This window comes from Lagopus muta, chromosome 4 (genome assembly GCF_023343835.1).
Source record: "Lagopus muta isolate bLagMut1 chromosome 4, bLagMut1 primary, whole genome shotgun sequence".
NCBI lineage: Eukaryota > Metazoa > Chordata > Aves > Galliformes > Phasianidae > Lagopus > Lagopus muta.
Window position 1 is genome coordinate 51,952,095 of NC_064436.1, and position 18,460 is coordinate 51,970,554.

Below are 18,460 nucleotides of genomic sequence, written 5' to 3' on the forward strand. Positions count from 1 at the left end.
ACATGTCCAATTTGTGGCCTGGCACAGCCCATCCTGCAGATGACCCCTGCCTTGTGCCATCATGGCAGCAGCTTTTCCCCTCTGGGCATCCTGGTCTGGCTCCAGGGCATACCCATTGCTCAACAACAACCAAAACATTTAGCACTTAAACATCTGTTACATTTCATATCCCAGAAATTGAAAGGACTAAAGTCATAAGGACAAAAAAGAATGATGTGGCTACACAGTTTTCAGCTTAATACCTTTACTTTCTATCTACCTCACGTGAAGCATGTAGAATATGGTTTTCCTTTTATATTAGCAATGTAAACTTGGAGATAAACCAATCTATACAGGGAAATATATGACAAAGTTGCCTGTGAGAGTGATAAGTGGGAGGCTTCTTCCTGTCCCTACAATCTGTATTTTATGAAAAAATAAATCTCAGAGATAATCATTTTAGAAGAATGTTGTTGTTTTTCCTTCAGTAAAGCTATGCAGCACAAAATAAATCCATTTTATATGTTTCAGGAATACTCATTCCAACATGACTTGTGAATTATATTGAAAATAAAAACTAGCCATGTTAGAGTAAGCTCTATTATTTCATTACAAATACATATATAATAAAATGTATATACATATATCTCTATATAATGAGGCAAACAACAATATCCCCTGACCTTTACAAGTATATTCTGAACTAAATCTCTTAAACAAACAGGCCTGTAAAACACTCTTTGAATAAAACATTAAAAAGAAGTCAAGAATGAAATCTGTTTTCCTGTCCTTTCTTTCCTTCATAAATTCCCTTGTGCTATATAAAAAGAAAAATTTATTGAAATTAAGAATACATATTAAATTTTAAAACAAAATTAATCTTTGTAAAATGAAGAGTGAACCACTTTTTTACCATGGACAATAAAAAGATGAAGAAAACTTATGAAGATGATAAATTATAAGCTATTTGCATAAGCCCTGCAATGTTATACCATAATGACTGTCTGCTTGTGAGTACTGCATACAGTATGGACACCACAATGTAAGAGGACATGAAACTATTAGAGAGCATCCAAAGAAAGGCTATGAAGATTGTGAAAGATGGTCCTAGAAAGCAGTATATATAAGGAGTGACTGAGGTCACTTGGTTTATTCAGCTCAGAGCAGAGGAGACTGAGCGAAGGTCTCATGGCGGCTGTAGCTCCCCACAGGGAGTGCAGGGGCAGATCTGAGCTCTGCACTCCGGTGACAGCAACAGAATCAGAGAATAGTATGGAGCCGTATCAGAAGAGGCTCAGATTGGGTGTCAGGAACAGGATCTTTGCTGAGAGGGTGGATGGGCACTAAAACAGGCTCTGTAAGGAGGTGGTTCAGGCACCAAGACTGCTGGAATCATAGAATCATAAAATTGCTTAGGTTGGAAAAGACCTTAAAGATCATCGATTCCAGCCACAACCTAACCATACTACCCTGTCTCTAAAATCCCTCCACTAAATCATGTCCCTGAGCACCACATTCAAACAGTTTTTAAACACATCCAGGGATGGGGACTCAACCGCCTCCCTGGGGAGCCTATTTTTTTATGTGATCCTTGTACATGTAACAACTGGTCCTGTATTGCTTGGAGACCTAAGTGGCGAATATCCGTATTCGTTTTGCATGCTGCTACACGTATGCTACTGCAGGGAATAACCTGGGAAATCAAAGAATTAGGTCATATACTAGACCTTCTGTGTAATCTTTTCATGGTAGATTTTGTTTGGATAATTACAAAGGAAAAATTATTATCCTATATTAGTTCTTGCTATGATTTTTTTTTTCCCCCTGAGCACACTAGGAAAAAAAAAAAACCTTGGAATTTTATTTTTTTGTATGTCTACATCTGGTATTAGTCATTTGCGTGATATTGTACTATAAGACAGAAATTCACCAAGTAGCGATAATATTTCTCCTGCAGCATGTTCTGCTGCTTTATATTTGTATCCTGGCAAGGTTAGTAAGATATATGATATATTATCATCATAAGGTGATGGTAACACCCACAAGAGACATAAGAATTTTGCCATTTATTATACTCAAAGTCAAATAATTTCCTTTAATATTACTATAATCAACTATTGACTAGAAAAAGCATTTATAGAAAAAGCATTAAAAAAAAAAAGCCCAAAGGATTTCTAAACCTATACAGCTATCAAGAGTAACTAGAAACTAAAAAAAATAATGTTTTTACAAAGAAAAGCAATATATTATAAATTGATTGGATGACCCCTCCATTTTTTGCACATAATTTTAAAATAAAGGAAAACAAACAAACAAAAACTTTCAAAGTCGTTATACAATGTAAAATTAACTCCAAAAATTATAAAGAACATAAAAGCACTAAAAACAGTTCCCATTAGTAGTGAAACTGAATGTAAAAGAATGGAAAAAAAGGAAAGATTTGGAAACTCTTACAATCTCAACAGTATGCACGCACAAATGAACTAAGATTATAGAGAAATATGCTGGGGGATATTATTGACTACAATATCAAGATGGAATATTCTGTTTCATGCATAGAATTCACTTATAAAGAAACCTATGATTTAAATCAGGTTTGACTGAAACAAACCTTCTGTAATTTTCCCATGGGAAAAAAAAAACACAACAAAAAAAAGAACTACACACACACTTTTAGAATGCAAATATTTCCTAAGAATTCTAGTTTCTTGCAGTGAAAGTCCTTCTCCCTCTGTCTCCTCATATCCACCTTCCTGATGTAAGATTAAATGAATAAATAATAATAAATATATATAAATATATTTATATATAATATATAAATAAATAATAAATATTATAAATATATTATAATAAATATTTATATAAATATAAATATTATAAATAATAAATAATATAAATATATTTATATATAAATATATAAATAATAAAAGCCTATGAATAGACTGGAATAAAATATTACCTTGAGCGCAGGAAAATCCTTTAAGCTAGTGTTTTAAAGTAAAAAAATGTATATTTATGTAAAGTAAAAAAATGTATATTTATACATAAAAGAATCACTGAGATTTCATCTACTAGAAAACAGTTCCAAGACTTTCACTAGGTCTGTAAGCACAAGAAATCTTGCATAAAAATGAAATTACGACTGAAAGGTTAAGATGCACTAAGAAGGAAAGTGTGCATGATCTTCTAGAATCAGATTCTTGTCTGACACTAAAGGAAAACAACAGATCAACTCAAGCAAAACAATTCAACAGATCAGAAAGTATAGAGAAACACTGTCATGTACACTGAATTATCTATGTACTTGAAACCATTAAAATCAATCTTCTTTTAAAAATTGTATTATGAAACATTTAATGCAATTTTTCTCCTATTTATATTATAATTATTCTTAGCTAGTTGAACTTAACCTTTAATTGAATGCAACAAACAATTTAAAAAGCCTGATTTATTGCACTTTAAAGTGCATAAAGAAAAAAACTTTAAGTATAAATATAAAATGCCCTTTTCATTCTCTCCAACTAAAGAATCTCATTTATTATAATTAATGCTGGAAAGTTACTTTTGTTGAAGTTATTTTCACATTAATGGTTATTCTGTTGTCATATAATTATCTGCTGCAAGTTTCTTCATTCCTTATTACAATTACAAAAATTAAGAAGCTGCAGCTGTGTTGGCTAATATGTTTCTGAAAGGTCTTCAGAAGACATAGAATTTTTAAACTTTTTGAAAACCCAAACTGAAGTATGAACCTGCTTTTCAGAACTACTAACAGGCATCTTCACAAATGCACGATTTGTCATATTGCTTCTTGTTTTGAACTTGAAAATTACCATAGAATATACTATCATTTTTAATCAGAAAGCTGAAAAAAAATTTTAAACATACACAAGGATAATTTAGCATTAGGTTACTAGTGTTAGCTATTATTCATGTGTGACAGAGAGGTAATTATTCCTTAAGCCTACCAAATCATTCAGCAAAATGATCGTGTTACATTGGAATCAATAGCATTCCTATAGTATTCCTTACTAGAAAATGCTACTGTTCAAAAACTCTATCTTTTAGATATCTAAGATAACATCCAAATTCTCCTGAAAGCTACTACATTATGAGCAAGTTTGGCGTTAAAAGAACAAAAGGCCTTTCACACTAGAGCCAGTAGAGTAGTGTAAGTTTGTAAACTTTCCACACTATTTCCAACATACTCCCAGGCAGTAGACATATTTGCTAATATTAAAACTTTTGAGGGAAAAACAAAACAGAACAACAACAACAACAAAACCAATAAAAAGAAAACAGCTAATCTTGGAAAGGGTCAAAGCAACTCCACCTGAATCAAACATCGCCACTTCCATTCTAAAATCAACATGATAGGCACACACAGTTTAGCTTATTTAATACATTTTTCTCATTTATGGTGGAATATATTTACTGAGGAAAATGAATACTTGGTGCCATATCAGGCCACTGAATATCCTTTCTCTCAGCTTCTGCTTTTTTGTTGTTGTTTTGGTTTGTTTTTTTCCTTTGTTCGCAGTTACATGCTTGGAAAACCCAATGAATACAGAGATTCTCTAAATAGTGAGAATAGTCAGAATACAAACAGAGCATCCAAGCAACACATGAAACTAACACACCTGAAAGTTTCAGACCTTGCTAGCCTTCCCTTTGAAAACCTTACTTATGAAGAATTTCCTATTAATTTTTTGAAAAAGGTTTTTGATTAACAAATTATTTCATCGATTCATACTGACTGCACCGGAGTCTGTCTCCTGGTATCTATTCCAATTCAAACTGAAATGAAATCTTAAGTTGGACTCAAAGGTAAAAGATGCCTATTTCTCACCGATGCAACATAGCTATGCAACTGAATACACTGCAAAGATTACTACTTTGCTACCTGAATTGCTGATTAATCCTTGATTAATGGTTTCCTTATCACTTGGATGAAAATATCATTTTATTTATCTGTAATGAATTTCCAACTTTTTTTTTTTTTTTCTGTAAAAAGCTGCTCACCATTTACTATTCAAATAAAAGCTGTAAAATCATTTCTATTTTAATTTTCTACCTTCATCAAAGGAAGGTAGGAAGAAATCTCTACTAAAGTGATAAAAAAATAATTTTCTTTACTTGAGTAGTAATTGCAAAGATTTCAGTCTAAGTTCAGATTTCAGAAACTAGAAAATGCACTACAACTCTTAACAGCAGAAAAGCTGAGAGAAAAAAAATGAAATAAACAGTCCTCTCAAAGTTTTCCTTCAAAATAATAGAGAGTATCCTAACAAATCTATTTTTCTCAAGTCTTAAAGGCATATCCATTGCATTTTTGCCAGATTTTTCATAATGCAATTAATCACAGTTGTCACTGAGCTCAGGAGCATTTTGAGTAATGCTATGAGAAAAGAAGTCATGCTATTCCAGATCTGGTTGTATACATAGCTAAGACTACGATTGCTGTTGGAAGAAAGAAATATAAACAATATTTTGCTATTGATCATGACCTTGTTTTATAGCAAGACAATATCTAAATGTAGTAATTTTTACTTGTCACCTCAATGAACTACAGATTCTTCTTCAATGCTTTCTATAAGAGTGTCTTCTGGGGCTTACAGAAGCATCACCTTACAGAAACATTGTTATTTTTGCTAAAGTCACAGCTCCAGGACTAATGACAAATGTATTAGGAATGAAACACACAACCTTATATTGTTCATATGCTCTACTGAGGTCAATCTATTGCTTGATGTTTTGTTGGTTTTAGTTTTGGTCTGTGGTTTCGTGTTTGTTTTTGTTTGGATGTTGCTTATTTTAGATGGAGGCTTACCATGGCCTCTGACATTAAGACTCTATAATGTACGAGGAGCTCAGCACCTGGAGGATGCTGCTTCATGTGTTCTAACACACAGCTGGTATTTGGATCAAAGTGTCCATAAACAAATAAATATTTAAAAATAACCGCTTTAGCTATTTCCTATAATTCTATACAGGCAATGACAGTTTTACTTATAGCATAGTGACCTGTTACCCATCAATAATGTCTACCTTAGTAGAATAGATTCTACGTAAGCTGTTTTTACTGTCTCAGCATAAAGAGAAAAATTGCTGCAAAATGTAAGGCCTGTATGCCTTTAAGGATGGAACTACATTTAGCTATTTCTAGCAAGTGTAATTCCCTTCTTCACACAGTTGTTACAGCAGTGTGGATGAAGTTTTAATCTAACTCCTTACAGTTGAAATTTAGAAATACTGCGTGCTTAAATACTTCATCCCTTGTGCAGCCTATAGTTCCCTCTGAAAAAGAAGTGATTATTGTAGTACTGTGTAAAGGAAATTTTAGTCTTATATGGGATGTGGAAAAGTAAAAATAACTCAGATTTAGACTCTCTACAAGAGTTTTTGGCTTAATTGCTGCAAATGATTAATCTTTTCAGGATTAGTAGAGGAAGACAAGTCCCAGAAATCCCTTTCAATGCTCAAGATATTGAAGATTTTGAGAACAGATTTTTAGGTGAGGATTCTCTCTTCTCTGAGAATATGCTAGTGAATACAGCAGAAACATTAAAAAAAGGCACTTTTATTGCAAGTCTCAGTGAGCTACAGGGGTTTCCTCATACGTGATTATTCTCTCAACATTTATTTGGGAACTATGCTGTACACATATGCATACAATTAGATGAAAATAGGATCATTTATCAATGAGATAGTCAAGACACTTGGAAAATTACGACACAAAAAGATGTTAAGAGATAGTTGTGAGAGAAAATAATCAATACAGTAAAATCTAGAAATATGTTTCTTACAATATGAGAGCAGAATTGGCTAAAATTCCTGAGCCAAATTTATTCCATTCTGATTGTTTCACACTTTCTGAATAGTGAATAAATTTACTTTCAGTGAGGAGAATACATTACTATGAAGTATCATCATTTTCCAGAAGACAGCACCAATTTTTTAATTGCAGCAGCATTACAAAAAAAAATGAGTTAATTTGAATTTGATGGTGTTCCTTCATGTAAGAACATTTAACGTTAATTTGTACAAGCACTAGGAAATACAGGAACCCGTTCTGTTTCTAAGTTTAAGCCCTGAGTAGCCTCCTTCAATAAAATGTACTGTTCTTTTCAGAACCACTTTTTCAATCCATTGTTGAAGTTCAGTCCTTGATATATTTTTTTATTTCTGCATAAGCCTAATTTTGATGAGAAGTGTCAGGCTGTCATCAGACAGAACACTTTATCCATCATTTCACAGCCACTGCTATTCAAAGAGTAGTGGTCTTACCCTTCTTTTTCCCAGCTGTTCTGGATACAGTCTCAACCAAAATGCAAGTTAATGCTTCTGGGACCAAAAGCACTGGTCAAGTAGACAATGTCCTCCAAATGCTAACTTCTTTTACACAAGCCCCTTAACTGCTATCTTCTCTTTATGACTTTCCATCATTGCTGACCTGAGTTTGATTCAATTCTCTTACCATTTATCTTCACTTCAGTAAATGAATTAGTCTCGTCAGTATGGTTCTTTCTTAGATCCTTCTCAAAAAGCACCTTCTTAAAGTCAGTTACACGTGGTAGAAAAAAAAGCTAACAGTGCCAGGCAGAGAACAGTTACAATAGTTTTGTAACCTCCTTAAGTTACTCAGTTAACATTTATCAAAAAAAATTCAAGATAAGGCCTTTGTATTTTGAAAAGTTTTTCCACTTAAAATTCATAGCATGAGCAATAGCATGTGGGATTTTACCTAGTAAAAGCTAAAGGCAATTGGTTCTTTCTGAAGAGAAAAGCAAGAGAAAAATATTCACTTATCTGAACCTTTGGGGGCATCTTAAGCTCTTCTGTATTCTCCCATTACTATTTAGATCAAATCTGGCTGTGTCTCAAGTTTCCACATCTGTGCTCCTAGCAAGTGAGCCATGCCCCTGAGGAGGCAGGAGTGGCAGGGTAGAGCCTGTCCTCTGTAATTGTCCTTTGCAAAATTTAGCATGTATTCCCCTTTTAATCTTAGCTTACTTTGGCTCCTAAGGGTCTGTCCATGAGCTAGCTCCTCATGCCACTGGTATTTCCTAAAGTTTAATTCTGCAGATATGACCATATGGTGGAAACATAGGGTAGAGAAAGAATCAATCTTACTGATGTCCTTTGAACACTGTTGTCTCAAATCTCAAATCAAACTCTCTTTTTTGAAATAGCAGGGATAACAGAAAACGGCAAAATTGTTAAATGCTGGCTTTTTTTTGTTTTTGTTTTTGTTTTTGTTTTTTTTGTTTTTTTTTCAGATTTATTTGAGCCTATGGCAATTGTTTAAATCTCAGTGCTGGTCAGAGCATTCTAAGAGTAGAACCAAAGTTCACATCGTATCCTTCCTCTGCCAGTCCACCATACTTCTATACACAAACATGTTAGAAACAGGACTCCATCAGAGTTTGTAACATTTGCAAGTCACACTATGAAGACTCCTTGGATACTGTCAGATGGATTAATCAGTGTTTCTTTCCAGTACTTCGGGATAGTTTAAATATTTTCTTGTACATTTACAAACCATAATGACATTTTATAATCATGCTATTACAAATTTTCATTAAGCACAAAAACATTCGGTTTTGATATTTTTTTAAAAACAAATCTTAATGCAGCAATAAAATGACATTGAATATAACCATGTTATGGGGCAATGAATCAGACATCCTGAAAAATAATGTAAATATCTTGCATTTTAAAAATCAGCTCATGTAATGTCACTCATGGTTACACCTCTTTCTCCTGCTTTCTACCCCTCATCATGAAAAAAAAAAAAAAAGCTATTTTATTACTCTCATATATTTGAACTGCGGCTGTTTATGAGAAACAAACACATACCCAGAGCTGTCAAGTCTACTGGCATATCACAATAATCCCTGCATTACTATTGCAATAGATGAAATATAAAATTATGGCAGCACAGATTATGTAATTCAGCAGCAGGAAACGATTGTCACTGGTAAAAAAAATTAAACATTGAAAGATATTAATAAAATAGTATATGATATATGCTTAAGTTTATTTTTCAAATATTCTGTTAAAACAAAATCAGTTCTATTCACCATGTAGAGAAAAGAAGACTGCTATAAGCTGACAGCAGTGGAATGTGAAATTACATCAGATATCTTTGCCTTCAAGTTGTAGTAAAAGCTTGCAATGTCAAATTCCGCTGAAATGTTACTTCAGCATCTTGTAATAATGTAAATGCCACTGCACTGCCCCAGAAGGGGACACTTTCTCTCCTTCAAAAGCAATATGAGTTAACTGTGAGTAAATAGCCCCCACATAATGAAACAATTAGCATCCAGGACATTTGGAACACTTTAAAGGTAGTGTGATCACAGGACAAAAGTACCAGACAATTTTCAGCTTGTTCAGATTCTATTTAAAAAGCCTTTTTCAAGATTTCCTTTATGGAAACTACTGGTCTTTATAAGACAAATCTGTCTGGTACAAAAAGTATAAAATAAAATAAAATAAAATAAAATAAAATAAAATAAAATAAAATAAAATAAAATAAATACAGCAGAAATCGAGAAAATAAGTCAGCCATAAACCCATAGGACAAGTAAACCCATAGGAAAAGAAAACACTTTGGTACAGGCTCGTCCAATGGCTTGTTTACATGTGATTTTAGATATGATGCACTTTGATTTTCCTTTCCTTGTTGATGAAATAATACAGATTGCTTAGTAAAAGAACAAGCACTCCCTCAGGGCTCTTTAGGGTTGATTTGTTCCTTAGATATAGCAAAAAACAGGTTAAGACAAGCAAGTTGGGAAAGCCAGTATGTTTAGCTGCAAGAGCAACGAAAGAACTAGCAAAATAAATTAACTCAATAAACACAGTTCTTCTGTTACTGCCTTTACGTTTTACTTCTTTCATCCAAACAGAAATTCACGTTTGTGACTTACTTTCAGTCATTTTATATCACATAAAGAAATAGTTTTGAATCATCTATCCCAGTATACATTTTTTTGTTATTACTTACTGAGATATGTTTTCCTTTCCATAATTCTTAAAAGCACTATGAGAACGGGCAGATCTTTTAAACATCAATGGATCAGTGATTAACGTTCATTTATTTCTAGCAGCATGTTTCAAATTAACAGTAATATAAGGTTTACAATTAGTATTATTAGAATTTAATACTCCATTTCAAAGTAAAAAACAAAACAAAACAAAACAAATTACACAACAAATGTTGTTTGAATTATGCTTGAATCTAAACTCCTTTCTGTTGCTGTTGCTACTTGCCAAAATCAGATCATTCTCCTCTGGAATTTTATTTTAAATTTTAATACTAATAAATTTCTACAATTTCTCAAAGCTCCTAATACTAATTTTCTTCTAGCACATGCTATCATTGTTTTTCTAGATTCTCAACCAAAGCACATGTAGGTGATGTGACAGTAATATTCAGCCATACCTAAATGTCTAAAATTACATTATACTGGCTCTGAAATCCTCTGGTCCTTAAAGAATGCACATTTTTCTTGAAAAGCAATTACCTTCTGTTAAAGAGAAATTTCAGAACTTCAAATGTCACATATCACACTGTTCTGGATTTTAAAAGAAAAGGAAAATTGATTTGTTTCTATACATTTTTGTATTTTTTGTCACTTTACAGATCTTTAACACAAATTAAGAGATAATTTAATTAAAAATCTAAGAGAGAACTGAGTAAGAAGCATCTTAGATATGCAAATCAAGCTGTCTAAGAAACTGCTATACAAATATTTATCAACAAATCAGGGTCACACATATCTGTTCTGCATACTTGCTCTCCACTATTACCGGAAATGAAATCTTAATATAACAAGGGTTAGCTTATAATGTAATTTATATATAAACCCATTCAATTCAGATTTGAATTTGAATGTAGATTTTTAAGCACAAATCTTTGTGAATGCTATGATTTATTTAAATTCAGTTCTGTAGCCAATTAGATACAGTCTTGTCCCTTCAGTCCAGGTAAAACATTTTAAAAACAATGTCAGATTTTTGTTCTGGACAGCAATAAAATAATTAATACTTGATTTTTTTAAATTTTTTTTTACTGGACTGCAGGATTTTTCTCTGGATTTCTTCAATTCATACATAAAAAGCTACCCCAACTTTTAAAGCATCAAGCTTATAGGAGAATATTTTATACACGTATTATATGGTTAAAAAAATACTTTTTATGTGATTAATAATTTTAAAAATGAATAGTAGTTGGTAACCAACAGTCAAGATATAAATACAAAATGAAGAAATAACCCTATTTCCCCATAAAGAACTTCTTTCAGATTTTCATTATACTCGATGATTAGGAAGGACAGAAGGATCTAATATTGTCCAGGAAACTGAAGAAATTGTCATTAAGTACAGAGAAGTGGCAAAATATATTGTGCTGAAAGGGCTCCTCTGAATTGAGGAAAAAATAAATTTCTGTAGACTATCTGCATTTGATTTTTTCCAGGAAAGAGGCTATGCTGTATGCAAAGGTTGCTAAATATTCCATTCATAAACCAGATGTCTCTTCTTTGAGTCTAAATTTTGGAATACATTTTTTCCCACATCCACATTCAAGACTCCAACAGAATCAAAAGGTTCTGCAGTCTACATCAGTGGAAGGTAACCTGAGCTAGTAGTTGGCATGGAAGACTTGGATAAAAGCCTAACTCCACAAGGTCAGTTGCAAGACTCTCATCAACTTGACTGTAGGCTGGGAGACGTGTCCTCAAGGACTGGAAGTTATGGGCTCTACTTCTTTGAGCAATTCACGAGATGACACTGGACACCCTACCTCACTTTCTGATTATTTCGTTCTCCATTTCTCATTTTAATATGTGCTTTTCCATGTCCCTCAGTGGATTTGAAATTCATAGATGAAGTAGGTTATGTAAGTACAACTGTCTAGATCTCATGAGTATTTGCAGAAAGATCTGACTCACCAAGATGGGTACATGCATTCATGCACACCCACAAGCATGAGTATAAACTCTTTCCTCACTGCTACTCCCTAACAGATATAACAGCCAGAACACTTCTTAAAGACCATAAGGCCTTTCTCCATTTTCGAATCATTGAATATGACTTTATTTTTTAAAGGCATTACAAGAAAGCCAAGTTATAGTAAAAAGCAGTTCAAAGTGTCTGATAACAATGCACTGTCTTTAAGAGCAGAGTGCACTTCTTGCTGTACATATTTTCTTTTTAGAGTGCTGAAATTGGGATTAGAAGAACAAGTCTTGTAATTTTATTTATTTATTTTTTTAAGAGCCATATGCTGCTCTTCAGTGAAGTATAAAGGGAAATAGAGAAAATAACATTGGAATAGCATGAGAAATGCTCTTCAGGAAAAGAAAGAAAGAAGGAAGGAAGGAAGGAAGGAAGGAAGGAAGGAAGGAAGGAAGGAAGGAAGGAAGGAAGGAAGGAAGGAAGGAAGGAAGGAAGGAAGGAAGGAAGGAAGGAAGGAAGGAAGGAAGGAAGGAAGGAAGGAAGGAAGGAAGGAAGGAAGGAAGGAAGGAAGGAAGGAAGGAAGGAAGGAAGGAAGGAAGGAAGGAAGGAAGGAAGGAAGGAAGGAAGGAAGGAAGGAAGAAAGAAAGAAAGAAAGAAAGAAAGAAAGAAAGAAAGAAAGAAAGAAAGAAAGAAAGAAAGAAAGAAAGAAAGAAAGAAAGAAAGAAAGAAAGAAAGAAAGAAAGAAAGAAAGAAAGAAAGAAAAGAGAAGAGAAGAAAGAAAGAAAGAAAAGAGAGGAAAGAAAAGAAAAGAAAAGAAAAAGCAGAATTCTTTGTTAGCTTTCCGATAAACATATAGGGGGAGGTATCCAACACAAAGATATGTAAACATAGAATATTATATAAAATTCTCATTCTCAAAACAAAGTGGTTCAAGAGATAATAAATCAAAGAAAATACATGTTCCGAAACATTATCCATGTATGTTGCTAGGTTTACAGAATCCAGAGATCATTCTGTGCATAATTATAGGTTAGGGTCTACCAGAAACAAGGATAATGATTATTATTTATGTAGATTATATAATTTATGAAATACTCACTGATATTTTGGGTTCATACATGCAGATTAACATATAAGAAACAGCAAATGTAAGAAATAATAAAGAAAAAAATAAAAATAATGATTAGCATGTAATTACTGCATTGAAAACCCTTACTGACTCAACCCCTCAAAAGTGCTACTCACATTAATGTTTTAAAACAGTTTTAAAGAACAATTATTCATGTTCAACTTTTCAAGGGAACAGAACACTGGAAAAGGGAGCAGGACTCCAAAAAAATTTTGTCAGACTAGTCAATTAATGTCAAGAAGGACATTTAATTCTTCAAGAATATTAACCTGTATTTGTATTATCACCGTAAAACCCTAAAGTGAAATGGATTCTGTAAACTAGTAGGTTATTTCTTTCACACTGTTACCAATTTCATCCAGAGAATAAATATGCTACCTTTCAAGTAAAAGTGAGACATGGCTGTTACAAATAAAGTACATTTATTAATCACGAAAACTTCTTCAACATTTTCAAGTCATTATCTCACGTACCATGAACTACTTATCTACACACTGGAACTTTAGTGCTTATAGTCTAAATCTCAAATCATCACTGTGAAGATAGAATATTATCAAACTGTAAGACCTAGATAATGCACTTCTCTTTCTTGCCTTTTAGTTCTTCATGTGTCAGCTGAAGCGTAGTTTATCCACTGACAGTGGGAGTCAAGTAACTGAATCACTGAAATTCTGAGCTCTTCTTCAAACTCAGCACCTTATTTCCTGTGTGATTTCAGACATATCCCTTAATCTTTCTTGACTCCATTTTCCCTTTTAAAATATCAGCTGTAAACCATTCCCTTATTTTCTTTCTTTCACAGAGATGACTGCTGTTCTAGCATCTTTACATATCTGATACTGAAATACAGACTTGCAAAGAATGTTATACTGCAGACTGAAGGTATGTTTGTGAAGAAATACCTGAGGTAGCATGGATGGAGATATCAGGCTTAGATAACAGTCTAATTACGATTGCATGGAAATAAATCTCCAGGGAAGAGCACATGAGTCAAATCTGCTACAGTTTCAACACTATAGATACTCCAGCTAAATGGAACAGAGGATGAAACTGATTAGTCCACTATACGTGTAAATAAATAATAAGAATACAGAAATCTGAAAAAGTGAAGTATAATCAAATATTTCTAAGAAGGCTGCAAGAAAATGAGAAAGATTTGGCAAAACTATATAGATGGACATGAAACAGAAGAATGAAAATTTTTGCTTAGACATAATGTGTGATTTATAATAGAAACTAATAATAAAAGCCTGTATTATTCATTTCACAAATGGTATATATTCATCTCCAGATACCCCTACATTAGAACAAAAACCAGAAGCTAATGGAAAGAAAAAATTTACATGCATGTGACAGTCAAAAACTGAAAAGTCTAGGAATATATATTTCAGATAAAAGTTACATGATATGAAAACATAAACATTCACAGTATTTTAAGAGTAAAATGAAACCTACTTTCCATCTACTTTCTTATAATGATAAAAACGAACAGTTCCTAAAACTGCTCAATATGAGAAAGAAGTATAAAAAGCAAAATAAAAACAATTTTGATAGCGATCAGAGGAACTCCCTGTTGAAAAATATTACTCAGGCCATGAAGAGGGGTTATGGCTTGTAATAATTTAAATTCTTTTTTATTGTTATCTTTCAGAAAGTCACATTTTTAAAGCACATGCTAACTATTAACTGTTAGAATCAGGGATAAGTGTCTGCTATAGATCTCCCATGGGTTTTTTGTTAGTGTGTTGGAGTTTTTTTCTTCCTTCGAGATATGGGACATTAGGCATTGTCATAAAAAGAACACTATGAGTAAAAGACAAATTCATTTACCATGGTAATGTATTTTCTCTTGAAACACAAATATGAATGTAATAAGAATGTCCTTGAGAAAATTATTGTTAAATTCACATTAAGATAGTGCCATCTTAAAAGCATAATAAGAGAAAAAGGCTACACATACGAGCAGAATTCCTTGTAAGGAAAGCTCCAAGGGCAGGGGATAAATTAACTCAGAAGTTACTTATAGTTCTGCAGATTTTACTAATTAACAAGATCTTTGCATTCTGAATTTTCACAGTCAATCTGCTAACACTTTTTTTCTTTTTTTTTTTTTTTTTTTTTTTTTCTTTTCCTCCTGCATCTGACACCATAGCTAATCATCAGAACAAAACTTCAATATACATCTGACAGTCATGTTGGCTGGTAGGCAATATACAGAGTACTCCTAAAAAACCCCTCTGCTGGCTGTTTCATTACAGCATTTTATCCTGCCTGAGCAAGTAAAAAGAAGCCTCTTAACAGCAAACAGAAAATTGAATTTCATATTTACTTTTGTAGTGAACTCAACCTTCTTACATTTGTCTTAACTGTAAAAACTATGGGGTTTTTTGTTAACTTATCTTGTACAAAAATGTATCAAACATATCAGGAGGGTTATCATACTGTGCTGAAAATTATCTTTTCAAATTTTAAAATGAAACACAAAACAATAGTTCTAATTATATTGGTTTTCATCCCAACTGAAATTAAATTATAAATATCTGAAGTAATAACAATTAAAAACTAAGATAGCTTTCAAAGTGCCTTTTCCATGGATAATCTGAAGGAAAATCCAGTATAAATTCTGATTAAAACTTAATCAAGCTAAACACTGTATCTTACCTAGATTTCAATTAAATGTGATGAATAAGCACTAGATAGATTTCAATTCCAATTCTATTTCTGTCAGAATTATCCATTAATGTTGAAGATTATATTATCAGAATTTGACCAATATAATTTTGCTTCAAATAGTTAAAATACAAGCGGACTTAAAAATCCAGTCACAGAAAACTCTCACTCCAATGTCAGATACTACATATATGAAGTAACAAAAGTACATTAATTTTATCCTGTTCCATCATTATTTATGGATTATTGGTAACAAATTTCTAGAGGCAGATTACATGCCACTGTGGAAATCTAGTTTTTAAAATGTGACAGAGAAATCCAGAAGTCCATAGAGCATAACCTTCAGCAAACTGTCAACAACCTTTCAAAGGTCTCAATTCAAGTAGAAGGAATCCTTGACTATTATATGCAAGTCCTGCCATACAATTTTCATCATGATACTTTTGTTTTCAATTGCTTATTCATTTAATATTATACATGTTTACATGTTTTTTATCTATACCATATTATTTTTAAAACTGAATCAAATTCATCTTAGCTAAATAATGATAATCTTTCAAAAAATTAAAGTATTATTTTAAATACTTCAACTATTAGAATGCAATGTCAGTTTCAACATCAACTAAAAAAAATTAAATAAACTGGTTTGTTTTAGTTTTTCACATCACTCAAGCAATTCCATTTTCAACTACAATTCAGTAAATGTGGTTATTTTCATTGACTACAGAGTACATTAAAAATTATGTTCAATTATGGCTATCCAGTTTTTTGGTTCAAACGCACTCCATGCTTTCTGAACTCTGAATTTAATGTCCACCAATGAACTACACTGTTTTATGTCCACGGGAATGAGAAAGTTATTTAGTTATTAACTGCAAAAACTAACTATGAACCAAACAATAAGATAATAATCCTAATTTAGATGTAACATCTATTAGTCTTTATTCTGATATTTTTCTAGTAATAATGACTTTCTTCCCCATCACTTAACTATAAAAAGGAAACATAAAGATATATATTCATACAAACAACCAAACAGAATGTGTACACACACACTTATATATAACCTAACATATCTTATGTTTCACTGGATAATACCATCTTACTTTTTTATTACTTACTCATTTATTGGGGGAATTCGTATTATAATAAAATATAATAATGTTGTAGACATTATTCAGTCATTTTTACTAGACTTGGTAATACCTTACCACATAGAGCAAAATACCTTTATTGGGTCAATATGTCTATCTCAGTAAAGAGAAAAAGCAAATAACAATTAACCAGTGCTCTAGCTTCTTAAAAACTGAAATTTGTTTAGCCAAATTCATTCATCCAATTTATACCAGTGAATACACCACCCCTATTCCATATATCCAACAATTCCAACTGGATTAGCAAACCCCTTATTTCATTGGCTAGTAAAAAATCTGTATATTTTGATATACAATAATTTATGTTATTGCTTATGGGCAAATTGAAACACAATGAAGTCAGTGCCTGACTTCACCAAATTTTAGATTACAGCCAATAAGTTAAATGCAGTAAATGAATTAGTGTTTATATATTTCAAATTCAAAAGATTTTTTTCAAGTCTAGATTTTTTTAGATAAAAAGAAAAACAGAAGTTGTGAATTAAATTACACTTATTTTGTAATTGATGAAAATTTAATAGACTGTATATAAGGTTTCAACATTTTCCCCTTCTACAAAAATAGATGCTGAATTTAAATTAGATGTTCTAAAAGTATTGTATAAAATAAAGTGTGAAGAAAAGGGAAGGAATATCTTTCTTACCTAAATACTAAGAATGGACTTGACATTCACTCAGTGTTGTTTTGGAAACAAGCTATACAATATTTTGGGGGAAAGACAATTCTCTTGAGTGGAGTTTTAAAATTCTACTGTATTTTTACTGATGCTCTACATTCTGGGAAGTTTCCTAAGTAGTTTTTGAACAACAGTAAAAACAAACAAACAAACAAACAAAAAAAGAATAGGAAAAGAGGATATATAGTTCTTTTATTTAAAATGGAAAATAAGGAATTTAATTCAATTACCATTTCCCCAGATCTCTATGGGTACTTTTTAAATGTTTTAACTGCTTCTGCAGAATAGTTTTTAAATCGTATAAAGAGAAGAAGATTCTGGGTTTATTAGTAGTCTTATGTCCCATTATTTTGTATATCTGTATTTTAACAATCTTTAAAATAATTACAATTTTAACTATTTAATATATTTATTTATTTATTGGACTGACCTTTCAAAAGTCTACTTAGAATCACTTGCTAGTGAGATTATGTGTGTGAATGTTGTGTTTGCCCCTACCATTTTCCATATGCTCTGCCTCACCAACACTGCCATCCGGCGTAGTCCTTTCGTAGTTGTCCTCTGGGAGTGGAAGGGCACCCAGTCTTGGCCCTGATGAACTCTTACTGCTTGGTGTTTCTGACTCCTCCAGACCGCTGTCATAGCAACTCTGCAAAGACCCTTGATGTGGGTCCTGAGGCTGACTCACAACAGAAAACGTCACTCTACGAAATGGCTGCAAGAGAAAAGATTCTGAATGTCACTGAAACGTTCAGTCTATGAACAACTGATTCTCAAAACATGACTTAAGCAAACTAATATTTAAACATTTACTTATTAAACAATTTTGTCTAAATTAAATCAAACAGTAAGTACAGTCCTTAAAATGCCACTGGACACAACGTC

At 32.3% G+C, this 18,460-nt stretch overlaps 1 protein-coding gene across 4 annotated transcripts in view; it reads right to left on the reverse strand.

Moving 5' to 3' along the window:
* PCDH7 (protocadherin 7) overlaps positions 1 to 18,460 on the reverse strand; it is a 253,133-nt gene that overhangs the window by 110,962 nt on the left and 123,711 nt on the right. The window contains exon 2 of one of the 4 annotated variants that reach the window (XM_048943281.1): positions 18,182 to 18,290. The exons of 1 other annotated variant lie outside the window; for it this stretch is intronic. In XM_048943281.1, the coding sequence (XP_048799238.1) occupies positions 18,182 to 18,290 (109 nt within the window). Of the gene's footprint in view, positions 1 to 18,073; positions 18,291 to 18,460 lie in introns of all 4 variants that reach the window. 2 more of the 4 variants (XM_048943280.1, XM_048943279.1) reach the window with 2 other exon arrangements.